The 27,019-nt window shown below is 41.4% G+C and overlaps 1 protein-coding gene across 2 annotated transcripts in view; it reads right to left on the bottom strand.

Annotated features, from left to right (window-relative positions):
- Window positions 1–4,470: 4,470 nt before the first annotated feature.
- The window catches only part of TMPRSS7 (transmembrane serine protease 7), a 46,045-nt gene continuing 23,496 nt past the window's right edge, over window positions 4,471–27,019 (bottom strand). Inside the window, exons 7-15 of one of the 2 annotated variants that reach the window (XM_004593204.2) lie at window positions 24,253–24,359; window positions 19,177–19,313; window positions 17,325–17,432; window positions 13,277–13,387; window positions 12,401–12,517; window positions 10,932–11,103; window positions 8,265–8,533; window positions 6,369–6,505; window positions 4,471–4,704 (exon numbers count right to left, since the gene is read on the bottom strand). In XM_004593204.2, the coding sequence (XP_004593261.2) occupies window positions 4,534–4,704; window positions 6,369–6,505; window positions 8,265–8,533; window positions 10,932–11,103; window positions 12,401–12,517; window positions 13,277–13,387; window positions 17,325–17,432; window positions 19,177–19,313; window positions 24,253–24,359 (1,329 nt within the window). In that variant the 3' untranslated portion in view covers window positions 4,471–4,533. The remainder of the gene's footprint in view (window positions 4,705–6,368; window positions 6,506–8,264; window positions 8,534–10,931; window positions 11,104–12,400; window positions 12,518–13,276; window positions 13,388–17,324; window positions 17,433–19,176; window positions 19,314–24,252; window positions 24,360–27,019) is intronic. The other variant, XM_004593203.2, reaches the window with a different exon arrangement.

Raw genomic sequence — 27,019 nt, 5'->3', positions numbered from 1 at the left:
TTCCTTTACCCAATGTCCAATTTTTCTCGTAGTTTTATCGTGTGGTCGTAGGAGCTCAATCTCAATGGCAGATTCCCTTTCACATCAGATGGTCTGTGGCTGTCTTCCAAGTTTCTCCAGCAGAAGCAGCTAAGGCTTGCTTTTCTTGCAGAGAATCAAAAACGCAACTACTCTGTCCCAAATACTCTAAACCACATCTAATAAATTTTGAGTATAGTACAGCCACAAATGTAATCTCTAATCAATACTTGGATATACTTCCAGAATTCCATTTGCCTAATCTTTGTCCCTATGGTACAGTGGAAGGAGTTTGATTTTTGATAGCCAGAGAAGTTAGACTCTTTCTTTATGTTCTTGGGCAAGTTGTTTGACATTTATTTGCTACTTTTTTCACTGTGAAATGATTCCTACCCAGTAGGATGATTAAATGAAGTAATTAAAGCATGTCACCTTGTGCATGAACAAGAGCAGAGTTTTAGTAATGTTACTTTACCTTCCACAAATCTAAGTATCTGAGTAACTACCACCCACCTTCACACATCCCTTAGCATCCAGTACCAGCACTTGCCTACCATGTGTTTGAGTCTATGTGCTTTCCTTCAATATTCATTTTTCTTCCTGACCTCTCATATCTTTTCATCACAGACACCTCCCATTGGTGCCTGAACTACTTAATTTCTGATTTGCAACCTGTTCCTGACAATTGCAGATTTCGTAAGCTCCAGACTGCTGGCCTAGAATGCCTAGGAGTGCCCTCATGCCTGCCTAAGGACTTTTTACATCCCATCAGTTTGATTCCAAACCTAGGATTCAGAATGAGTTAGAAACAGGCATTTCTCCCTGGAAGTACAACTGGCTTTAGAGCAAATAATTCTTGATAAAAGCTAAGAATCTGTGTGGAACCAAACTTTCCCAAGATATATACATTTGCAGTTTCTCCAGAATTTACTTCTGTAGGAGAATGCTTTAGAATACGGTAATATTTCACAAAGAATTAATATAATTTGTAATTAGCTTTGACTCAGTTGTTCAGGTTGCCCAAAAAGTCAAATGCAAATAACATTTGAAAATTAAAACATATCTGCTGCTACAAAATTTGTTGACTGATTCTGCTTTTCTTATCATAGTCCTCACTCTTCTTCCTTTATGTCTTTTATAAACCAATAACTGTCCACATGCTTACCACGTAAATTAAAAAATAGAGTAACATCATCAAAGTACCATCACCAGTGCCCTAAATCATCACATTACCTTCAAATAGGTCTATGTTTCTAGAAAACGCAACAGTTTGTAGCCGTGTGGTGTCATCTGGCGAGTACTGCTCTGAATCTCAACCATTAGGTCAGTCATTCACATGAGTGAAGCAGAAGATGAGAAGTGGTTGGTTCATGATGTTTCTAACATATTCTCACTGTCTTGATTTATAGAGGCCATTATTCTGCTCTGCTAACCCAACCAGTCTTAGAATTTGCCCCAGTTCACACCTGAACAACAGGGAAGTACATGTTCCCACATCATTAGGGTTCTAAAAGCATCTTGTCATGAAATATCCATGTAAGTTAGGTTGGTTTTTCTCAAATATTTCCCCGCCCCAGCACTGAGGTGCATGGTATACTCACATCGCCGCCAGCAAGGACTTACAGCAGTAATACACTTGTGTGATAGGAAAACTTCCCTCCAAAGAATCTGACAAGTCATGATAGCCTTGTGCTACCCCTACATTAGAACACACACACACACACAAATATATAAAGGTTTTGTGTATTTTATGAATAGCTAAGCTTCGAAATGACCATCTTGTAAAAAGTAAAATTCACCATTACAGACAAAATAACTTTAGGTTGCAGGAACCATTGGTTTGCTCTTCTCCATGGTGGACTGGTAGCTAAGCCCTCCCTTGTGAATTCACTGACCCACCAAGGCTCTATGAAAGGCACTATCATGTAAGGAGTTAATTGCAACCTTTGTGACCTTTCAGAGAGTTATCATTTAAGTATCTCAGTCTCAATCTTAGGAAATTTTGTTTAATGTTTATGTATTTACATCTACTTGAGAGAGGTTAGAGAGAAAGAGAGAGCTCTTCCATCTACTGACTCACCCCCCAAATGCTCACAATAGATGGGCCAAACCAATGCTGGGAGTCAGGAGCCAGAAACTCCATCTGTATCTCACATGTAGGTGACAGAGGCCCAAGCATTGAAGTCGTCATCTCTGCTGCCTCCCAGGATGTATTAACAGGAAGCTAGCTCAGAATCAGGTGTAGTTGGCACGTAAATGAGAGGTGGGTTCACAAACAGTGGTTTGGCCTGATGTGCCACTACCCTAGCCCCAGCAAGTGTTTTCCCAAATCAAAACACCTTCTGCAAATTGAAAAATACTCATTATTAAAGAGGAAATCATGCCCACATCTCAGCTTTTTTTATTTGATGAGGGAAATTATGTGTTTTCTCTTTCTCCTTTTGCTATTGCCTGAAGATTTTCTTAAGTTGCATGAATGATTCTAGTCCCTATTTATATTGCTATTACTCCTTTGACTTTGTCTCAAGAAAGCAAATATATACTTCCTGCTCTTTTCTTTGTTAATTCTGGCCTCTGTTAATAAGAAGATAAAGAAGATATTCTAAGATCAAGTACAGGGCCTGGTGTGATAACCTAGTGGCTAAACTCCTTGCCTTGCATGCACATGGATCCCATACAGGCACAGGTTCATGTCCTGGCTGCTCCATTTCTCAACCAGCTCCATGCTTATGGCCTAGGAAAGTAGTTGAGGATGGCCCTAAGCCTCAGCACCCTGCACCCAGGTGGTAGACCCAGAAAAAGCCCCTGGCTCCTGGCTTCGGATGGGCTCAGCTCCAGCCATTGTGGTCGCTTGGGGAGTGAACCAACAGAAAGATGATCTCTTCTCTCTGTAAATCTGCTTTTACAATAAAAAAATTTTTAAAAACAAGATCAAGTAAAAACCATCTAAATCAAGAAAAATAAATCAAGAACTATGACATTTCGGCTATTCTCTATAGGCTTACAATCATATAAGGTATGATAAGGGCCTAAAAGCAAAATATAAGGACAAGTGTTGTGCCACAGTGGAGTAAACCACTGATTGTGACACCCACATCCTATATTGGATGCCTGTGATAGGTCCCACCTCCACCTTCTGATCCAGCTTCTTACTAACACACACCCTGGCGATGCCCAAGTTCTTGGACTCCTGCCACTCAGTTGAGAGAGCTGGGTGGAGTTTCTGGCTCCCGCCTTCAGCCAGTCCCAAATTCGGCTGTGGCAGACATTTGAGGATTGAACACCTAGGGAGTAAGCCAACAGTTAAAAGATCTCTAATTCTCTGTCTCTGTCTCTCCTTTTCTGTCACTTTGCCTTTCAAAAAAAAAAAAAAAAAAAAAAAAACCTTCATGTGTAAGTAAAAGAAAGTCTTGACCATTATGGTTTTATAAAAGAATCAAAGATATGTAATAACAATTCTGAAAATTTTCACTTTCATGACAATCATCCACAAGTTCCTTTGCATTTCATATAGGTCACCGTTACCAACATTTCTTTGATTATTCTTGTATATGCTTTCAGCCCAACTACCACATGCTTCATTCTATTACTTTAATAAATATTACTATCACAATGTTGATTTTTTTTTTTCACTTCCATGTAAGCAACATTACCCGTGTCCTATAAAGAAGGTCCCTTACGACATGGTTAGAACAAATCAGATTAGAAAAAAAATATATGGGTCCAGCACAACAGCTCAACTGGCTAATCCTTCCTCTGCAACCCCAGGATCCCACATGGGCACTAGCTTGTGTCCTGACTTCTCCTTTTCCCATCGAGCTCTCTGCTTCTAGTCTGGGAAAGCAGTCGAGGATGACCCAAAGTCTTGGGAACCTGCAACTGTGTACGCAACCTGGGAGAGACTCCTGGATCCTGGCTTCAAATTGCCCTATCTCTGGTCATTGTGATAATTTGGAGAGTGAACCAGCAAGTGCAAGATGTTTCTTTCTGTGTCTCCTTCTGTCTATAAATCTGCCTTTCCAATAAACATAATTACATCTTAAAAAGGGAAACAAACAAAACAGGCACTTCCCCTGTCAACAACTGAATTTATTTGTATCTGTGAATGAGATGGGTTTTTGCATTTGATGTTACAGAAATGCTAAGGGATAGTTATTAATTTTTTGGAATTTCTCATATAAATAAATTGAATTTGCCTACATCTTAATAAACATGTACACCTTAAACAGAAACATATAATAAAGAAACATCTCCCTCATTTCTTATTTTATTTTCGGGTCTTGGCTCATGACATTAAATTTCTTCCACCCCTGAATCCAATCACTTTTTGATGGTTGGAAATGAACATAGCTATATCCATGAAGAAGTTTTTATAGACTACAAACTCATTGGCCTTAAATAAAACATCAAGTGTGTATACTCTGACACTTCCAGTTAACTCATTCTATTGTTAATTAATGCATTATTTTAAAGAATCTAATACATAACTCAAAGTTAATACTCCAACTGATGAAATTACAAAAGAGAAGGGACATATTTATGAATCCAGGGAACAAAGTTTGAAACCCTTGTGTAAACACCAGGAAAGCTTGGTCTTCCACATCCATATCCCCAGCTAACAATGCCAGTCAAAATCCATCTTCCATCACTTTTTCTTCGGCAAGATAAGGGTCCACCAGAATCTCCCTACACAAAAACATAATGCGATTACCAAGCACATTTGCCCATGATCTTCAAGTTCATCATTAATGCATCTAATGGACTGTGGTCGAAAATCCCAACTGACCTGTCTTTGCTTGGCTAATTACTAAACTTTGTGGAAGTACCAAGAAATAATGTGAAATTGCTAATATCATGTTAGAATTATTCCTCCTACAACAACAACAAAACACATTCATTCTCAGAAACGTGATTATTTAAGCTAACAAAAACAGTAAAAGCTTCACCCAGAGTAAAATGAGAACCACATACCTCCACACAAATAAGTATCAGTCGTAGAGTTAACAGAACTAACAAGGGCTAACATTCACTCAGTACTAGTTATGTGTTACGCATTCCTTGGGGGTGTCTATCATGACAACACTGAGATGTGATTGTTGTTTGAAGGTTAGCTTCTGTCTCTGATCATGCTGCCTCAACCATTGGCATGTGCTCCAGCCAAGAAGAGCTTCGGTTTATTACCAAAAGAAAGTGAAGCAATTCTAAGGACCACTGGTCGAGGATGGAGAAACATTACAGACAAATCACTCTCGCCTGAAGAGTCCCTTGTGCTAGCTCTGTTCTACAAAACAAAGACTCAGATAATCCGAAGTATGTGTTAACCATTTAAATTATAATGTCTAGGCTTTATTTTTCTATTCAGTGGGAAGGTAGAGTTGTAACTTGCCCAGTAAAAAGAAAGCAATCTATATTGGCCCTGGTAGCCCACCTCCATGCTTTTATATTAGGTAAATTCTGACCATTAGGAAATTGGTTTCTTTCCTTTTTTTAATCATCAATACACTGACTCTACTAATCTAAACTCTAATCTATAGATATACAAAACACAGGAGTCATCGCCTTAAAGAGACCCAGGTTCTAGTCCTGGCTCAGGCATTTCCACCTTGTATTACACACTTACCTCTACAGGCCTAGTTTAGCCCTCTGTAAAATGTGGGAAAAGGTCTAATGCTAATGAATTTGTGTGAAGGGTCTAGCACAGTGCTTGCCCCAAAATCAGAGTTCAAAGAAGTCCTTACAATACTAAGATGAGTTTTAGTGGCATTATGGTTAAGATCTTACAAGTATGTGAGAATAGCCCCTGCTGTCCTCCTCCTTATCTGCTACATCATGATACTTGCAGAGATCAGGATCTCAGGCTCAAAAAGATGCTGTTCTAGCACGGCCTCCAACTGGACCACAGTCAGAGTGGCTACTAAGTGGCCTGCAAAAAGGTCATCGTTCCATTCACCTCCTTTTCCCCCCCAGACAATTTTCCATTGAAGGAGTAAATATTTCCAGAAGTTCAGTGGTTGCTGCTGGGGAAATAGGTGGTGATTTTGAAACACCATGTGCAAATGCATGTATCTGGATTTTTTTTTTTTACTTTTTGCTTAAAAGAAAATCATGGCAGAATGATGACTGCTAACTTTATTCTCAGTTGGAGGAAAATACATGAAAACTAGAAAACTGGGTCCTTTCCCCATCTCACCCTGAACTTAAGCAGAAGGATTATAATTGCTATCTCAGCAATGCAGAGAAGTTAAGCATAATTCCTGCACTGGCTGTTTCCAAATCTGTGTAGATTAAACAGGAAGACACTTAGGTGGAAAGTAAAACTTGTTGGACAAGGGGAAAGAGAGACAACTTACTTTGCAAGCATCTCTCTTGCCTGACATGACACCTGCACAGAGCATCCGTGAAGTGATGATCCCGTAGGTGGAAACACAGAATGTTTGATCAATGATTTCCACCTCTGCTTGCTGTAAAATAGGGGAGCCTTTATTATCTGGAAAACACATTGAAGTGTGGTAGTGGCAGTGACTATACTCATTCAGGACTTCACTTGAACAAGTAACTCACAATAGACTGTCTTTTTTCCTCACAACAATTCTTTGACAGAAATTCTGTTATGAGCCCCAGTTTGTTGATGAAGAAATGGAAGTTTTGCAGGTTAAAGAATTTGCACAATGGCACCCAGGAGCATTCAGACCCAAGGTCTGTCTCAGCCACCTAAACAATTACTCTAACCTCCTTCACCATGTTCCTATTGCTTCCAGTAGGACTGGGAGTCAGTGACAACAACAATATTTACTGTTTGAGAAAGATCCTTAAATGGAGCGGTATAATTGACCTATAAAAGTCTCTAGGGAACCATAAAAATGTAACGGTTTGGCCTTTTACTGACTTTTAACCAGTTGGGCTAACATATTCAGAAAAACAAACAGATGTACACATATACTCAAGCTTATCAAGAAAGGATCTCATGATAAGTTGGTTGGGTAGAGTTTTTTCTCTTGTGATATAGGATCATGTAATTAACGCATTGAGCACAATAAGTTAGGAAGGATACAAGTGTGCACACAGTTAGCTGTCCTCCCTTATTGGACCCCAAGACCTTAGGAGGCCCAAATTGGAGGTAACAGAATTACTTTAAAAACTAAAGAACAGTGAACACTTAAGAACCTGCCCACAGTAAATCTCTGGAGAGTGTCAACATAAACCTTTAGGATAAAAATCAAACATTATAGACACTACTTCTGTCCTAAACTCTTAGAACTGCAAGAAAATTTGAGACAATCGATTGAGACACCACTGTGTACAGATGGAAAAGGATGGTCCTTGTGATTGGAGGAACTTCAAAACAGCATCCCTTACAGGTAGACCAGGTAAACAGGTCTGTTTGCCACTGGCCTGACGTTAGTCACAGGCTAATGCATCAACTAAGCTTGAATTTGCAGTCTAGGGAGCCCTGAGCAGGGTGGATTTAAGCCCTGTTCTCATAGTCTTGATACAGAATGTATCTTCCACACAGTTGTCAGAGCTGGCACAATATATTGGGCTTGTGTGCCCCTTTTTCATTTATAAAAATGAATCACTCTTTTGGATAATATGGGAACCTAACCATAAGGAGGAATTGATTTTCTGTAGTAGAAAATAATAATAAGCCCTTCAGAATGTAGAGCATCCCTGGTAATGAGAGAATATGTTTTGTATATTCCTGGTTCTGCCAGTAATGTTTTCTAGGTAAAAATTATTTTTTAAACAGTAGGCTTCTGTGACCATGATACTGTTATTAAAATCTCTTGTTGGCAAAAGAAAGAAAGAAAGAAAGAAAGAAAGAAAGAAAGAAAGAAAGAAAGAAAGAAAGAAAGAAAGAAAGAAAGAAAGGAAGGAAGGAAGGAAGGAAGGAAGGAAGGAAGGAAGGAAGGAAGGAAGGAAGGAAGAAAGAAAGAAAGAAAGAAAGAAAGAAAGAAAGAAAGAAAGAAAGAAAGAAAAGGAAAGGAAAGGTGATACTGTCTAGTCAATTCTAACTTGCTCACACAATCCCTCTCCCCCTTTTTGAGGTGAGTCCTGTTTCTTTCACATCAGGAGGAGAGCATCATAGAACATGGATAATAACACTCTCCCCAATTTAACCTTGCAGGAAGGTCAGGAACTCAAAGAAGATGATATTCACCAATCCTCTCTATAAACCCCGAATACAACATCACATCAGGTGTTAGCAACACTGGGAGAAGCATATGACTGCTCATGCATACACTCACCTGCTTCATGCCTTCTCCCCCAACCAGTCACCCAGCACTTCTCCCCACTGTGCACTTTCTGGCCCGCGGGAGGAATGCATATTGGCTGAATGAGCTGTTTCAGAGACTCTGGCCAGGCGATACTGAGCTGCAGCAAAGCAATGTCATAGTCAAAGGTCTGGCTGTTGTAGTACTCATGGACCACAATTCTTCTCACCGGGGAGACAAACTTGGCATTCCCCTGCACATACATCCCAAGATGAGCCGTCCATGGTGTGGGGTCTGACAGCCTGTTAGAAAAGGTAGCACAAAGTTAGTATCATGAAAAACAATATGTGGTTTGGCAACAGGCACTTTTGTGTGTGTGTGTGTGTGTGTGTGTGTGTGTGTGCGCCCCCAGGAGCAGCAGACCAGCACCAACCTGGCCAAGTACCGTAAGGCCCAGCACGAGTTGGATGACACGGTGGAGCGGGCAGACATGGCAGAGACTCAGGCCAATAAACTTCGGGCACAGCCACGGGACGCGCTGGGGCCCACGGTGAGGGGGTCCCAGTGTGAAGGCATGTGGAGGGAACTCTGTGGTGTGTGCCCTAAGCCCTACTTCTCCCCTTAGCACAAGGAGTGACCATCACTGCAACCTTGTCTCACCCTGGGGAGAGGGGAACACATCACCGCACATACAAAAGGCAGGTCCACAGCAGTCACTTAAAATAAACTTCTTTAATAGTCTCCATGTGATTGGTTTATTTGCTATTAATAAATTGGCAACACAAGGAGGGGCTGAGGGTGGGTTCCCAGCCCAGCTCCTTCGTCTGGGCAGGGGTGGGACAGGCACAGCCACCCTAGGCCCCCACTTCTGGGGGACCCCATAGGATAAAAAAGATGAGGGCTGAGAAGCGGAAGGTTTGTTTACCACTAGCCTAATGTTAGTTACAGGTTCTGTCAAGGAACATAGCCAGACGTGCAAGTTCTCTGAATCCCTCTTGATCCCTTAGTAAAACCAAAGATGAAGTAAGCTGTAGCACAAGTGGCAAGTTACAGCTATATTACAGAAATCTCCTTGATAATGTCCGTAGGAGTTGCTTGGATATTTTCCTGCCACTGATATTTTATGAACCAGACACACATCAAGAATGTTGATAACCAGAACTAGTTTGTTACATTCTTCCTGTGCTTACAATGACATTAGATGCAAACAAGAGAGCCAGTAAGGTGGTATTGTGGGAACACTTCTATCAAACTGGAAAGATAAGAATACTAGAAATCAAATTATTTCAAGCAAGAATTTAATGAGATTTCTTTCTGTAAATTCCCAGAGCCTTATAGATCACTAGTCTAATTGCTCAAGATCACCACTCATGGGATCACCAAACTCATTCCATTTCATGACAGTCTTCCCAGAACTCTAATCCTGACACCCCTACCCTGCCTGGCAACAGTCTTGAACAAGTCACACAGGGACATATCACCAACCTGTGAGACTTTCCCCTCCACTAGAGTAGTGGTAGAGGTAAAATATGGGCATAAAGAAAGTGAAAGCTTGCAAAGAAAAATAAGGGCATAACCTACAGAGGGAAGTCCCATCTCACACAATGCACTGGAGACCCATGAGAACATCAAGGTTAACATATTATTGTGGGCAGTATCACAATACTTAACACAAACGATCAAAGGTGACATTATTTCAGTAATGAACATGAATTATATAATTTCTAGAAATGAATACTCTAATGGTAAAACTTGTTTGAAATGTTTTTAAAAATGTTTAAATGTTTTAAAAATAGTTTTTAAAATGATTGAAGTGGGTGGTGCTGTGGCATAGCAAGTTGAGCTGCCACATGCAGTGGTAGCTTCTCATATAGTGACTGACCCACGTTTCAGCTGATCCACTTCTCATCCAGCTCACTGCTGACAGACCTGGGAAAGCAGTGGAAGGTAGTCCAACTGTTGGAGCTCCTGCACTCATGTGGGTAACCTACAAGGTGCTGGCTCCTGGCTTTGGCCTGGTCCCAGCCTGGGACCACTGTGATCATTTTGAAAGTGAACCAGCAGATAGAAGGCCTCACTCTCTCCTCTTGTCTTTCTCTCCCTGTGTGTGTATATGTGTATAACTCTACCTTTCAAATAAAAACATTCTTTTAAAAATCCAGAATGAGAAGTGAATGAAGGTAGCTCTATATCTAAGATCTAGTCGATTTCAAATACAGATAAATTTTATGGGAGATTTTGAGCTTTTCTGTGGTCTTTAACTAAAAGAGCATCTGTCCCACTAGAATTCCATTGGCAAAAGCAGACATAGCCCTTCCAGTGCCGCTACTTCAAGATGCCAATCCTTGTAGCAATTCCCATGTTCAAGTCACTTTCTAATGCCTACTCATTTCCATGTTCTCCACACATTCCCTTAGAATCAGTACCTCTGTGTTTTAAGCATTATTTTCTCAGCCTAGTAAAACCTATTCATTCCTGATGTTTTCTTCAAGTTCTTCTTCTTCTTCTTCTTCTTCTTTTTTTTAATAAAAAATACCTAACCACTCCATCATCAAAGGAAAAAAAGGGGGGTTGTATGAACTGGTGTCAAAAACACCAACACAAAATAATTAAATTGTTCACGGTCTCCAACAGCATGAGGGCAGATAGAAGGTCTATGGTCACAGAGTTCACCTGAAAGTAAGGATTGGGATGCCTTACCTGTTTCCATGGAAACAGTGGGCCGCAGACAGAAGCCACTCCCTGGAGATGACTGAGGCACCACAGTAGGCAGCTCCGATAAAGTGGAGGCTGACTTGCCATGGCCAGCCTCCCTCCAGGGTGTCAGTGCCCCCAACAATGCGGTGGAGGGTAGAGGAGCCCCTGCTGCAGCCTTTAGTAAAGGAAATGTCACATGATTTAAAGGCAGATTGGAAAGATCTAAGGATTAAATCAAGTTGTGTGCTGGGTTGGGAACTGACTCATCCGGTAAGCAATTTGAAATGTCCTGCGTATCTAGAGGACAGCAGGTATGTGGATCTGTCTGAATCCAGAACCTACAAATCTCTCTTTCCTTCCTTTCTGAAACCTGCTCTGATGTAGGCTGTCTCCATGCAATAATGCATGGGAGAGGGCGCAGGTCACATGGGAACAGGTGGACTGCTTGACAGAAATAACAGTCCACAAATTTAGGTTGCTAGAGAGACAGGAAAAGAGACGCACTATCTGTTACAGAATTGAGAAAATCTTCAAGGTTGTGCTGATCTGAGAGGGAGCATTTGGGGAACAAATCAAATCTACTAAGAAAGATTATTCAGAACAGTTGGTTTTCAGTATAAACGATACTGATAAGATATCAGTATTAACATATTGCTACATGGTCAATTAGAAGCCATGTGACCTGTAACAATCTAAGGTGGATTACAATTACAGGGTCTCAGTTGAAGAAAGAACCAGTATTCTATATTGTGTATAACATGAGGCAGAACTAACTGTCATCCATTGCTTTATGGTATCTATTTCCTCTCTCTCGGACTTTTAAGAACTTCTATTTGTGAATGTAAAGGGCGAAGGAAAGAAGAGAAAGATCCCAACTGCTGGTTCATTCCTAAAACATCTGCAACAGCAGGCATTCTCCGAGTAGTATTATTAGAAGTTAGGAGGGCATTACTGCTTTTTGTTAGGAAACAAGGAAATAAAACTCCTAAGTTTTTATTTCTGAGAAACAATTTAATATTCAGTTTAGCAACACTTACTATTCCTCCCTGGATTTTGTTGTAAACTCTGCATCAAAGAGGAGCAAAGCTAGGAGGGAGTGAGCATGGCCATGCAGAGCGTGGAGCCATGGCTTGGAAACCCCATATCCCATATCAGAGCTCCAGTTCAGGTCCCAACTACACTACTTCCAATCTTATGCCTGTTAATGCGCCCGGGAGGTAGGAGATGATGTCTCAGGTTCTTAAATCCCTTCTATCCACATAGAAAACTCAGATGGACTCCATGCTCCTGCCTTCAGCCTGGCCCAGCCTTGGCCATTGCCAGTGTCTGGAAAGTGAACCAGCAGATGAAAAATCTTTCTGACACTTCCCTTCCTCTTCTGTATGTCATTCTGCCTTTCAAATAAACATTAAACACAGAAGATGGGTAGACTAAAGATGGGAGTACAGGAAACGGAGCGAATTGTTACTCACTGCAGCCTTCTTCATCACTTCCATCTGGACAGTCCACTGTCCCATCACATTTTGCATTTTGTTTCCTAAAGCAAACATCATTGCCACACTTGAAAGTTCTATTAGTGCATGGGATGCCTAAAAAATTAACAGAGAAAAAAGAAACCATTTTTCCTAGCCATAAACAAATATTCACAAATGACACTGAATTTGCCAAGGACAGTTCATCCATGAGAATGCTATTTAGTGCTCTGACAGAAACATCAGAGAGAAATGAGCAGCCATACGTTAAGCTGCCCATTCACCTGGGCAGAACCATTGAAAGGCAAGCGCATGGACACACCTGCCTAGCACAAAGCAATTGTCTCTCCTTCCATTTACTGTATATGAAAGTCAAAGGAAGTTAGCCATTGCCTCTTTGTTATTACTTTGTCTTGTTATCCAAGACAATGTTTCAGCAAATACCACTATCACTCTCAATCATTTTATAGCTTTAGGGGAAAGACAGCTGCATAGACCTTGTGGACTAGAGCATATGTATTCACAACCTTAAGGTTTGTGTTTCTGCAGGGGCTAACAAACAGCAATGTTCATCATGGAATCTGGCACATTCCTTTTTATCAGGTCTTCAGTACTTACAACCTTGAGTAGTGTTAAAAGAATGTACACAATGAAATGACTGGTATTCCCATAGGAATGCACACACAAGCACACAACCCAATGAAACCCCATTAGAGCAACCAACTGTTTTGTCTGGGACTGGGGTGGGGAGAGTTCCTGAGATAAGCAATTTCCAATGGTCAAACTGGAAATGTCTGGGAAAACTGGACAAGTTGATGGCCCTAATCCAGCAAAGGTCTTTAGATTCTGTTTTCAAAGAGCTCTATCCCTCCTCACTCTGAGTGCAGTTTTGCTCGTCCTGGCCATTCTCGCAGTCCCTGAAGCCATCGCAGATTAAGGGACCATGCTGCCTGGAGGAGCTGGCATTGCACGTAGAACCAAGGGTCACTAGAGTGAGAAAAAAAAAAAGCAAAAGCAGAAATACCATGAGTCTGAGACATGCATCATCTGGATTCTCTGAGGAACAGCAGTGTCAACACAAAATGTGCAGATCAGTAATAAACTGACTTAAATTTTCTAAGTGATTTTGTTCACTGAAACTGACACTATCCTAAAGAAAAGCAGAGGCTTAAACTTTAATGTAATTCATAGAATTCGAGTTAGTTATACCTGGTCTTGCTTGTGCATAAATGTGGTCAATTCTAGTGAAGTGTTTCCTTAATTATAACTAAATGCCAAAGTAATTCCTTTCAAAAAGACAGGGACCAGCATTGTGCAGAATGAGTGCAGCCTGTCTAACCAGCATCCCATAAAGGCACCCCTTTGAGTCCTGCGTGCTCCACTTCCAATCCAGCTCACTGCTAATGTGCCTAGACAAGCAGTGGATGGAAGATGACCTATGTCCCTTGACCCCAGCACCCAGATGGAACTCCAGGCCCCTGACACAGATGGAAACACTCTCTGTCACTGATATTCATATAAAATAAATAAAACTTTGTATTTAAAAAAAACATTTCTTTTTATGTGAAATACAGATTTTGGCAATTTTTGTTTGTTTGTTGTCTGTTTTTACAGAAAGAGAAGAAAGACAATGAGAAGCTGTTTCACCTGCTGATTCACTCCCTAAGTGACCACAAAACCAAAGTTGAGCTGATCCAAAGCCAGGAGCCAGGTGCTTCCTCCAGGTCTCCCATGTGGGTGCAGGGTCCCAAGGATTTGGGCCATCCTCTACAGCTTTCCCAGGCCACAAGCAGGGAGTTGGGGTGGGAAAGGGAGCTGCCAGGACACAAATTGGCACACGAAGGGGTTGGAAAATGCCCAAAGGGGAGATGATTACTCTTCTACTGCATTGGCCCTGAATAAATTTTTTTAAGATTTATTTATTTTCATTGGAAAGGCAGATATACAGAGAGGAAGAAAGACAGAGAAGAAGATCTTCTGTGTGATGATTCACTCCCCCAGCAACCACAATGGCCAGAGCTGAGCTGAGTTGAAGCCAGGAGGCCAGGAGCCAGGAACTTCTTCCAAGTCTCCCACACAGGTGCAGGGTCCCAAGGCTTTGGGCCATCCCTGACTGCTTTCCCAGGCCACAAGCAGGGAGCTGGATGGGAAGTGAGGCAGCTGGGATTAGAACTGGTGCCCATATGGGATCCTGGCACGTGCAAGGCGAGGACTTTAGCCACTAGGCTATCACGCTGGGCCCAAATTTTTTTTTTAAAGATAAATCAATATCGTGAAATGTTTTCTAAATTCAACTAGTCTGTCTTCCTCAACCAAGTGGGAGTGCCCTGAGACTGGGGATTCTGTGTTATTCATTTCTGTGTCTCAAGCTCTGAACAAATAGTAGGTACTCACTAAAGGTATTTGGATTAATTAACAAGAGTGAGATCTTAAAGGACAATATCTTTGTGGTCTAAATGTACAAAAACTCTTTTTAAAGTTATTTTTATCATGACAGAGTCACTTTCAGAGTTAAGAATTGCTAATGGAAATTAGTCATATTTCTCTTCCATGAAATACTTGTGAAATGCTTTTAGGCCAAGGGCAAGCACAGAATATTGTCAAGCACTTCCAGAAGGTAAAATTCCTCAGGCATTGCTAGTTTGTGAGAAGTTATTGGTTGGTAATCTGGTCCTGTGTCCCCAGGGGTCTCTGTTATCTTATTCTGTGCACATGAGGCGCCAGGGAAGGATGTCGTTTCCCTGGTATGGTTCATTAGGTCTCCAAGAGCTCCTAGCTGATGCCTAGAGAAAAAGTGACACAATGAGAAATCAGATGGACCCAAAACAGTCCTTATGATAAAGTAATAGTGATCACTTACACTTGGAGCATCAGAGAAGAGCAAAGCAATGTTTGAAAAAAGCTCCATGACTTGTGGCTGTTGCTGAAGGACTACACTATTGTGATAATACAGGGAGGTGGGGTGGGAAGGATGTTTGGGGAGGGTGGAAGGAGAAATTATTGAACCTATGGAACTGTATCATGAAAAATTAAAATTTTAAAAATAATAAATAAATAAAAAGTTCCAAGGGGCTAACATAATGGCTGATGTGGTTAATCCTCCAAGTATAAGTGCCAGCACCCCACATAGGCACCGGTTCATGTCCCGGCTGTTCTACTTCCCATTCAGCTCCTTGCTTCTGGTCTGGTAAGGCAGCAGAGGATGGCTCAAAGCCTTTGCATACTGCACCCTTGTGGGAAACCCGGAAGAAGGTCTTGGCTCCTGGCTTTAGATCAGCTCAGCTCCAGCCATTGCAGCCACCTGGGGAATAAACCAGCATATGGATTCTCTTTGTCTCTCCTCTCTCTGTAAAGAGAAAGAAAGAAAGAAAGAAAGAAAGAAAGAAAGAAAGAAAGAAAGAAAGAAAGAAAGAAAGAAAGAAAGAAAGAAAGAAAGAAAGAAAGAAAACGAGAGAGAGAGAGAGAGAGAAAGAAAGAAAGAAAGAAAGAAAACGAGAGAGAGAGAGAGAGAGAAAGAAAGAAAGAAAGAAAGAAAGAAAGAAAGAAAGAAAGAAAGAAAAAGGGCCCAGCGCAGTAGCCTAGCAACAAAAGTCCTTGTTTTGCATGTTCCAGGAACCCATATGGTTGCCAGTTCTAATCCAGGCTGCCCCACTTCCCATCCAGCTCCCTGCTTGTGGCCTGGGAAAGCAGTCAGGGATGGCCAAAATCCTTGGGACCCTGCACCCACATGGGAGACCTGAAGGAAGCACCTGGCTCCTGGCTCCTGGCTTCAACTCAGCTTAGCTTCAGTTGTTGTGGTCGCTTGGGGAGTGAATCATTGGATGGAAGATCTTCCTCTCTGTCTTTCCTCCTCTCTGTATATTTGCCTTTCAAATAAAAAAATAAATAAATCTTTTTTTAAAAAGTAAAAGCTTTCTGTAACCAAGGAATGATCAGTACTTTTTTTTTTTTAAATATGAGACTTTGGATTTAATCGAACAATAGACTCTAAAGTAAGATAGGTTTGTTTTGGTTTGTCAAAAAGATGCTAGAGAGAAAAGGATTAAATAATAGCATAATTACAATTACATTTGAATTAAATCTGCTGGATCTGTAGGAGAAAGTGTTGTCCATGCTTCCATTTTATGTAATGAACAATTCTTCCCACGTTCTTCACTACAACAGCAGACAGACTCATGAATGAGGGGAAAATGGTAATGAAAACCCAAGACAGAGAATCTTCAATAAAACAGAGATATCTATGCAAAATATGCAGGTTAAAAACACAAACCCACAGAAGAAAACATTTAATTCACAAAGACCTGGATGCCATAAACAGGTAGGCCAAAGGGGTTTGCTGCTCTGCTCGCTCTAAGCTTGTTTCTGGTCTGAGAACCTGTACTTCCAAACAGATGTTTTTACGATGGTGGCTCATTAAGTTATTAGTCACAGATCCTCACTCCCAAGGGTACTATTATGTGTCCAACTCTGGTAATGGTTCCAAAGTATGCAGAGGAGATTTCCCTGCTTTTTGTCCTCAGCTGTGCTGCCTGCAAGGATGGTGTGCCAAGTCTAAGTCGAGGTCTTAAGAAGGGTCAACGGCTTCTGCCTACCCCTCCTTTTCTCCCATCACTATCATGACTAGTCTCTGGTTAAATCAAAACAAGTGGCACGAAGAGTAGACATGTTCCCAACCTAGGGAAAATTATGAGGACACAATGCTGGATGCAGAGCCACCCAGCTGAATCCAACCCAGATCAGTTACCCCCAGGTAACCCAGGGAGGCATGATAAAAAATAAAGGATGGTTTTCCAGTCATTGAGTTTTAGGATCATTTGTTATACAGCAATGGATAGCAACTACCCCGACAGGATATACAACTCCAACAACCATGGCCCTGAGAAGTTGTTCGTAAGAAATTCAATCTAAAAGCTTGAATACGTACCACAGAAAAGTTCATCACTTTCATCCAGGCAGTCATTAACTCCATCACAGCGCTGGGCCTGAGGGACACACAAACCGGAGGAGCATCGAAAAGATCCGACAGGACAAGCTACAGACAACAAAAAAGAGAACGTCTTGGGGAGGTCCCTAAAAATCAGCAGATCACATTAGCAAAGAAATAAGAAATGCTAAGTGCTTGGAAAATTGGCAAGGTGGCAGTAGTAATCATATCACTTCTCCATTCAATCAATGCTACAGGTACTTCAAAGGAAAAAAAATTAGAATTTAAAAGCTGAAGAGCAAAAGCAAATTGAGTTCGCCAAAACTCTAAGTGAGCATTGCATCCAATTCATATGCACAAGTGGACTGCTACCTCCACAGCCTTGGCTCGGTTCTATGCCTTTAGCATCGGCTGGCAAAATGTAAAAACAGCGAGACCCTCAGGTGTGTCCAGACATCCTTAAGGTGGTGGAGGAAGGTGCATCTTTAGGCTCCCTTATGGAATTATAAAGGGATTCCAGGTACTTCTGAATTTTTGTGGTCAGATGTAAAATTGTACATGCCTTTAATCACATTTCAAGTGATCCCTGTTCCAAAATACATTATAAATTCTGATTTTATCAAGTGGAAAATAGTGAGATTACTGACTGGTTTCAAAGCTCAGGACTCCTAACTCTTATCACATTGACCATCATTCTTTCCACTTCAACCAAGGAAACGGCTCCCTGACTGGATTTGGGTCATTAATCTTGAGCTTACAGATCAATGTTACAGAAAGAATACGTTTTCATCCACTGTGCAAAACAATGGGGGAGTGCTTTATCAGTTCAGCCACAGACTCAGCGTCACATGACAGAGTGGGCATGCCACGGGAAGGTGGACGGTGATAGAAGAAAAAGGGAGACAGGTGTCTGCCTGACAGTGGAGACACCCTCTGAGACACAAGCATTCTACCATTCAAGGACCTGGGTCCCCACCTACCTCCAGTTCCTGACTGTAGCTTCCTACCAGTTCAGACCCTGGGAGGCAGTCGTGATTCTCCCGTAATTGTTTTCCTGCCACTTACATGGGGGACTTGGGCTACATTTTAGCTCTTAACTCACTCTCTTAGCTCACTCTCCCTCTCCCATTTTTTTTTTTTAAGTTAAAAGCCAACATAGAATTTCCTCAGCAAGTCATTATCTGCTCTCCACAGTGCTAATGACTTCCCTTTTGCTGACCACTTCCTGGCTACTAATTTAGCAATTTTCAGTGTGAACTTGAAGTTCAACATTCTGGGTAGTAGTATTTGGATTCTCTTGACCAATCATTTTTCTCCATGTATCACAGGATAAAATCACAATAATTAGCCTTGAAAATACTATCTGTTGCTATAAACATCATATTCACAATGTGATGGCTACCATAAAGAACAAGACCTGGAAATGATTCCTCCTGTATTTCAGGAATGATGTGAAAAATTAATTTTCAACTATAAATTGTTAATATCAAAAAGTTAGTTTATTTCTCTTATAATTTAAAATATTACAAAAATGTACAATTTTGTGTATCATTTATTTTATGTTATTTGTATTCGATCTTTATTGTATATACAAAATTTCATGGATAAATAAATGAAAAGAAATTTAATTGCATGCAAAAAATGTTTGACATCCATGAATAGATTTTCTATGATAACCTTATGAAGACCTTAATAAAAAACTAATTTATCATAAGAATAAATATATGCAACAAAATAGCATATATTAAACACTGTTCATTTCCATCCTCAAAGCCTGAGTTATAAAGTTAGTCTCCATGTAGGTATTGATCAGCTGCTTAAAAGCTTAAAAACAGTTGATCCGCAGACTTACGTTGACTGATGTTGTAACTGCCGTATTCCACCAGAAGTGGCTTGTCTGAAAGCCTTGAACTGCCCTGGAGCTGAATGTGCACCAGAGGGCTGGGCACTCGGAAGATGGTCTGGTGATCCATGTAGGAGCCACAGTACCTGTACACAGGGAACATGTGGATTGTCAACGGTGGCCCTGTTGGCAGTCAATTCACTAACTCTGGTCATTTGGGTTTCATTTGGGTACAGGTCCCTACAACAGAGCTAATGGCAGTTATCCAGTCTATATTCTGATTGCCACTAGGGGAAGGTTGCCTTAATTGGTTCTTCTGCTGATTAGAACAACAGCAGTGCCATTAACCTGTTGCTTTCCTCATGAGCACTTAGAATCTGAAGAAATGTAGATTGAGTCCTCGCAGTACCCTCAGCAGTACCCTCATCTGTGTGTGTGTGTGTGTGTGTGTGTGTGTGTGTGTGTGTGTAAAAAGGCTTTGGCCCACAAGCTTCTCTAATGAGCAGAGTGAAATTCATTAATTCATGCAGAAAATATGCCAAGAATTCCAGTAACATAAAAAGCAAAGGACAACACCATTATTCAAGCTGAGTTGAAATCCAAAGTGTATCCAAGATGTCCGTGCTCATCCTTGGCAAATTTCAAAGAAGTAATATCTGTTAACAATATTTCACTACTGTCTCTCTCTCTCTCTCTCTCTCTCTCTCTCTCTCTCTCTCTCTCTCTCTTATTTGTTTTGTTTTGTTTTTTCGCCAAAGTCCTCTACTCTGGTTTCCCAGTATTGTCCTGAGAAACTGCCCTTCTGTTCATGCTTTCAACATGAGCACTGTGGTTAGTGCAACATGGAGTATTAGCATGTTGCTGGCTGATGATAAGTGAAAATTTCATGGAACTCAAGGCATGAGGAACCCAGGGATTCCACTGGAACCTGTGAATGTCAATCACGCCAGGCCCCCCAAAGCACTCAGAATCCGTGGATCAGACACTGGCCTTCAGGCATGCAGATCAATGATGATTTCAAGGCTTCAAGGAGGAAAACATTCACTGCTATTCAGAAAGACGTTTACAACTGTTTGAAGTACAGGAACAGATGGGCTGAGAGACCAGTCCTTGAAGTACAAAAAAGAGGTAACAGATGTAAGTGGTCACTTGGCTAAGTGGGAGCCAGTGCCTACGCCAGAACCTGAGCGAGAGGCAACTGAAAGGAAACCTGACTTTAGAGGTCAGAGTCTACCCCTGTTGGATATACTGAGATCAGAACCCTGCTCTAAAAACATGATTGTGTAGTCTGTAACTCAAGATTATTATTTTTACTCAATATACTATAATTTGGAATTTCATTCCCAGGAGGACTGTCATGGGTATATTAAGGGGAATTTAGTAGGAAAGGATCTTCTGCATCTAGGTTAGGGCTAGGTTTAAAGATAGTTTGCAGTGGGCCTGATGATAAAAATTTTAACTGTGAGATTGGGGAAATCCCACCAAGAGTTAGTTTACATGGACCAACATAAGGCAAGTAAGGAAAGAGAGATGTACACCAGGGCGTGGTTGCCTGTACTTGATATGAATGCAACACCCATCCAGCACACGTGAGATCCAGGAAGGGAGGGGCAGAGCTGGCGGGGGGGTTAAGGGGCTGGTCCCCTCGCTGGACAACCACTCCCACTGGAGAGTGTTGGCTGGGATAGAGACAGACACGACTAAGCAAGGCTACAACACCTGTGCGCTGCATCAGGGCCACAGCATCAGCTGGCAGAAGCTGGCACTGGGGACTAATTCTGTCGAGTCAAATCACAGGACCACCTAAAGAGTGCATAAACCGGGACAGAGAGACCTGGGAGGGAAAAAGTGGGTTCCCCCTTCTTGGGTCACTATTCCCGTGGGAGGGCATGAAAACTAGGACGGGGGCTGGGATGGCTAGACAGAGGCACTCAACAACATCTGTGAGGGCTGGATGGTTGAGTCGATTAGATAGAACTAAGCTTTAATACCCATTGACAAGTACCAGAGCCAAATGGGATGGGGGACAGACTGGTCTTCTGCTACACAAATTGGCAAACCAGGGTAGGGGGCAGGCTTGGTGGGGGTTATTGTGGGTCGCCCCGACTAGGCTGCAGCTCCCACTGGTTGATGTAAGGGCCGAACCAGACTGGACTGCAACACCCATTGGTTCCAGTGCAACTCGGGACTGAAAACAGAACCAACACAGCAATTGCAACCACCAGCTGATCAGGGTGATGGACTGTGCCGGGCCCTGTGCTTGCTAGAACATACAAGAATCTGGTCTGGGAATACCTCAAAGTATCTTTGGAGATCTCCCCACTTGAACTGCTGGACTCAGAATTCTAACCAAGAAAAGACAGAAGACAGAATAGGACAATCATTCATCTCAGCTACATGTTGGCAGCGAAATATGGGACAAATGGAGACTTCATGATGGACCATATCAATCAGTGGACCACCTCATCGAGCGAAACTGGCAGTGACTCATAACTGGAGAACTATTAACTCCACTTGAGCACATATCTCAGAGCATGCCCCACATATGGGACTTGGGATGGGCGGGAAACCGGGTGGGGCTTCTCCCTCAATACCCCCTTTTACCTCAGATACATGATGGAAACAATATGGACATAATAGCATTGCCCACCTCCCTATCCCCCTGAACCTTTTTTTTTTTTTTTTTTTTTTCCTTCTCTTTCTTGATTTTCCTTCAACTATAGTTAACTATGTAAAGATTGTCAACAACAATACAATAAAATGGATTATATATATAAAAAAAAAAAAAAAAAAAAAAGGAAAGAGAGATGTAAAGAAGTGACTTTCCAAAGTCCAAACAGCAGCATTTGGACACAAGTTAGCCTGATGCTAACCTGCAGGACTTGCGAGCACAGCTAAGGAAGGTGAAGGCGGTCCACCCCGTAAGGTCCACACACTGCTTACACTGTATGGTAGCTTCCCACAGCACTGTTCTCTGAAAGACCTGAGGGAATTAGGCCTCCTCCACTCAGCATTCATTTACACTCCTCCTTCCCCTCCTAACTCAAGGCCCTTAGGCTAACTTCTCAGCAAGATGTGATAAGTTCAATTAGAGCCTTTCCTTTTTAGATGAAAGGAACTGATAATGGGGAGAGTTTGGCATTTTAACTCCCCGGAGTACCATCAGCCTTTAAGGAATCTAAGTGGATTCCAGCCACTTAAGTTCAAGTAGTTCCCTTCAGGGAAAGTGTTTAGAGAGCTTTCCTGGTATTGCTTGGGAGGAGGCCCTGACTCCACATTGGCACACTGCACGTTGGGTTGCTGCTTTTACTAATTAGGAGGAAAATACTATCCCATTTTCAAAGTATAGACCTATTATCATCTGACAATCTCACAGAAGATTTGTAAAGGTTTGTTTTCAGAATCTCTATTTTAATTGGATTTTTAATTTAATTTTGGCAGCACTGTGAAAGGCTTGGGTGCGTTTTATCCTCTTCATCTAGCTGATGTGATGCCCAAAGCATTCTTACTATTCATGTTAATAACAGCTAATGTTTTTAATGTGTAGTACACACAATTTCATTGAATTCTAACAAAATAAATAAAACCCCTTACTACGGAGGTTGAAAGTCATGGTGGAGTTTGGGGGTGGGGGTGCAGTGCACTTAGGATGCCCACATGCCATCTCTAAGTGCTTTACTTCAAGAACCATTTCCATTCCTAATTCAGCTTTCTGCCACTGGGAGGCAGCACATGGTGACTCAAATTCCTAAGACCTGAATTCACTTTCCAGCTCTTCTGCCTGACCCAGCCCAGGCTGTTGAGGGCATTTGAGTAGTGAATCAGCGGAAGGAGAATCTCAATCTACCTTTCTCTCAGTGTTTCTCTGCCTTTCAAATAAACAGATAAGTTTTAAATAAGTGAAAATTGAGGCCACTGCTGCTGTACAGCTATTTAAGCAACTGCTTGAAATGCCCACATCCTGTAGCAGAATGCTGGTTTCAGTTCAGGCTTTACACATGTGATCCAGTCCCTTGCTAAAGAACCTGGGAAAGAGTAAATAAAGTGTAAAGAGCTCGAATTTCTGGCAGCCCTGTGCAAAAGCCAGAAACAGTTCTTGGCTCTTCTCTCTCCTCCTCCTTTCTGTCTTTTCTTTCTCTCTTGACACTCTGCCTTACAAATAGATTAATTAAATCTTAAAAAAATTTTAAATGGATAAAGACTGAAAATCAAAGAGGCCCAATAATGTGTCCTACTTAAGAGAGCTACTAAACAACAGGGCTGGAATTTGAACTAAGGTCTCCTGACACTTATACAATAAACCTTTGATTCAATTATATTCCCCAAAAGAATACAGACAGCATTTTAACAATGGATCCAAGAGCACCTTCAAATGTGACAGGCCTGTTCCAGTGAAGCTAAAGCCACTTGTCTGTAAAAAGGATCTGGAGGCAGCCTGTTGAGAATGAGTGCTTAAGAGAGGAAGGGTTCTACAAGGAAAAGAAGCCCAGATCTTTAACCTCATGGGATTCTCTGAAGCTCACCTGGGATTGTGTTTGGCTGGCAAGACGGGACCTCCTGTGTATTTGAATTCAGCTGAATGTCAGTTACAGCTTTTAAAGCAAATAAGCAACAATAACGGAAAAGCTGAGTCAAGACTTCCTAGGTTGGGTCCAGAAACCCAAGAACCTAGATTTCTCTGGCTTTCTTTTCTGATTAGCATCGCCCACTCCAAAACCTTAGAACCCAATTGGCCAATCTGGCTCTCCTGCTGCAGAAATCCGGCCTCTAATTTTAATATCATTAGATCCTTGTATGTTATTTTCCCTGTGGCTCAAGGATCTGAAAACTATCTGCCAATTACTTTTGTAAAGTGTTGATTATTCACATCAATAGCCCAGCAGCATACAGCAGGTGGCATAGGATTCCTAAACATGGGTATGAATCCTTCCTCAGTCATACAGAGCTGAGTTTCCTTAAGCAGTTACTAACTCCTGTACCTTTCAATGTCCTCCTCTGTACATAATAAAGTGCAAATTCTCTGGGGGACAAGAAACCCAAGCCATGAAGCTTTCATCAGATGCTTCACATATGGGAATCACTTACATATGTTCGTTAATTTCCCACCATCCGTGCTCGCACCCTTTCACACTTTTCTTGGTGATTGAATAGTTATGAAATTTCAGTGCTACACCAAGAGTTGACAGGGGGGTCTGTGAAAAACAAACATCAAGTCAGAATATGCTTCAAAGGGCATGTTTAAAACTAAAAATTATTTTTCCATACTCCTTACACCTTCTGCTTATTCTTTTAGGGATATTCTAATCCCTTTACCCTGTGATCCTCAGTGAGGTAAGAGGAGACCCCATAATGCAGGAGCGGAAGCAGACAGGTTTAGATTTGTGCTAGCAGTGAAGAAACTGGTTAGGAAACCTGCATCCCACAGTAGCACGCTGTATGCTCTTGATTCATATTTCCTGTTCATGTAGACCATGGAGACAGTGGTGACGGCTCAAGGGATTGAGTTCCTGCCTTCCATGGGAAAACCTTAGATGAGTTCTTGATTCCTGACTTCTGTCCTGCCGAGGCCCTGCCACTGCAGGCATTTTGGAAGTGAAAAGACACATAGCAATGCCGTCTTTCCTCTCAAATGAATATACAATTTTAGGGGTGGGGAAGGAGGAGAGAGGGAGAAGCCTCAGGGACCAGCTGTTGTGTCCCACACAGATCTGAATGAGGGGACACACCACTATCTCTGGATTTCAGTTTCCTCTTGTTGGATGAGCTTAATTTTGAGAGCACATGTTAGTTGATGACTGCAAACACATCCCTCTGTCATTGAAAGCAATGGCATGATTTAATTGAAGCATCTGTCATATTCTTTAGTAAAGGGAGCAATGAATCATTGTTCTCTCCTAATGAGCTTAGGTATTTTTGAAAGCTGCTACTAAATCATCCTTAGTTTTCTTAGAAAAGAGAGAATCTTTTATGTGTGTGAACACACACACACACTGCACCTGACGTGCATGTCACACTGGGTAATGTGTACCACACATTATGTACCACACACCAATATGGAAAAGTTTTGTTTTGAGTTTCACATGACCCACGAATCATTTAACAGAGTTTTGTTTTTTTTACATTTCCAAGAGGTAAGTTTTTAATTCATCCATTCTCAATTTTTCAAATTCTATCCAATCAGACAAAATATGATTGTCCATTCTGCTTTTACAACTTATTATAGATTTTGCTATGATAAAATTTATAAATTCTCCACAGTCATTTGAAAAAGGTATTTCTGCTTATCCCTTCAAGCTCATTGGAAAAGCCAATCAAGGACTCTCTTGCTGCATGGAATAGCCCTGTAACTTTGGCACACGCCGATTCCTAGCCTTACTTACTCTCCCTCTCTATCTGTCTTGAATCAAAAAAAGGAAAGTAAAATCTCCTTTTTATAAATGGTGTCCTTTTGTCTCTGTATTTTCACTTTGTGCTGCTGCCATATGGGTAAGGGTGCTATGTCATTTGCTGCATAAATACTTGTCATGGTTAGATCTTGTGAATCTTTTCATTGTAGATTGTCTTATTTCTCCCACTTTCTTTTTCTTTTAACAAATTTAATGATTTTTATTGGAAAGGCAGATTACACAGAGAGAAGGAGAGAAAGAAAGAGATAGCTGATTCCCTCCAAAGGACAGCAATCGTGGGAGCAGCAGAAGTACAGCCAGTCTGAAGTCGGGAGCTTCCTCTGGGTCTCCCATGTAGGTATTGTACCCAAGGTCTTGTAGGACCTTCCACTGCTTTCCCAGGCCATAAGCAGTGAGGTGGATTAGAAGTAGAGCAGCCGGGACATGAACCAGCCTCCATATGGGATGTCAGCACTGCAAGGTGGAGGATTAGTCAGGGAACCATCACACTAGCCTCTCTTACTTTAAAACCATGAATATTGTTGCCTGATTTCAGTGTTACCTGAAATTGTTATTTTTACTTTTTTTTTTGTTTATACTTACCTGTTACGAAGATACCTATCCTTTTTTGTTTGTTTCTTTGGTTGTTTGTGAAAGCAAGACAAAGTTTAGTTCTAGGTAACAGTCTGTAATTAATTTTTCTTGTCTTTCTTTAGATGAATTTTATACAATGTCTTTTTTTATTTTTATTAATTATTTTGCATTATGTGACAGTTTCATAGGCTCTGGGAATCCCCCCACCCCTCCCTCTCCACGCCCCTCCCCCCTGGTGGATTCCTCCACCTTGATGCAGCATTACAGTTCAAATTCAATCAAGATTCTTTCCTTGCAAACATATACCAAGCATAGAGTCCAGCTACTTATTGTCCAGATGGGTTGAACAGTTTCTTGGGGAGACCATTTCTGGTCCAAAGTTAGAGCTGGTAGAATATCATCCCAGTCAATTAAGAGTCCCAATATAACATCAACAGCAATTTGCAATATTATGGAATTGACATGGTTTTGAGTGACCAGTATGTCAAAAAAAAAAAAAAAAAAAAAAGCAAGTCCTAACCACAACCCATGATTAGCTCATTGACATCTCAACCCTAGTTTATATACAGGACCGGACCGGCTGCTATATACCTTAAAATGGCTATAGGGCACCATTCAACTGTCTCGTGTCTACCTCATTTCAGTATTTAGCCATTTGTTGTGTTGAAGTACAATTTTGCTGATCTTGGCAGATTTCAGGATAATCTAGACTGGCTTGTGACTCTAACAAGATATTTGTCGACATTTAAGGTGCAGAACATTTTTTTGGGGGGGGTGTGCAGGAAAATCATCAACACCATGGTGAGGAGTGACTAATCTTTGTGTCCCACCCAACAAGGCATGAGCCAATCCACGCCAGCTCTTTCCTGTCA

The sequence above is a fragment of the Ochotona princeps genome, chromosome 3 (genome assembly GCF_030435755.1).
Source record: "Ochotona princeps isolate mOchPri1 chromosome 3, mOchPri1.hap1, whole genome shotgun sequence".
Lineage (NCBI taxonomy): Eukaryota > Metazoa > Chordata > Mammalia > Lagomorpha > Ochotonidae > Ochotona > Ochotona princeps.
The sequence above is the reverse complement of the archived record's forward strand: the minus strand, read 5'-3'. Positions and strand labels throughout refer to the sequence as shown.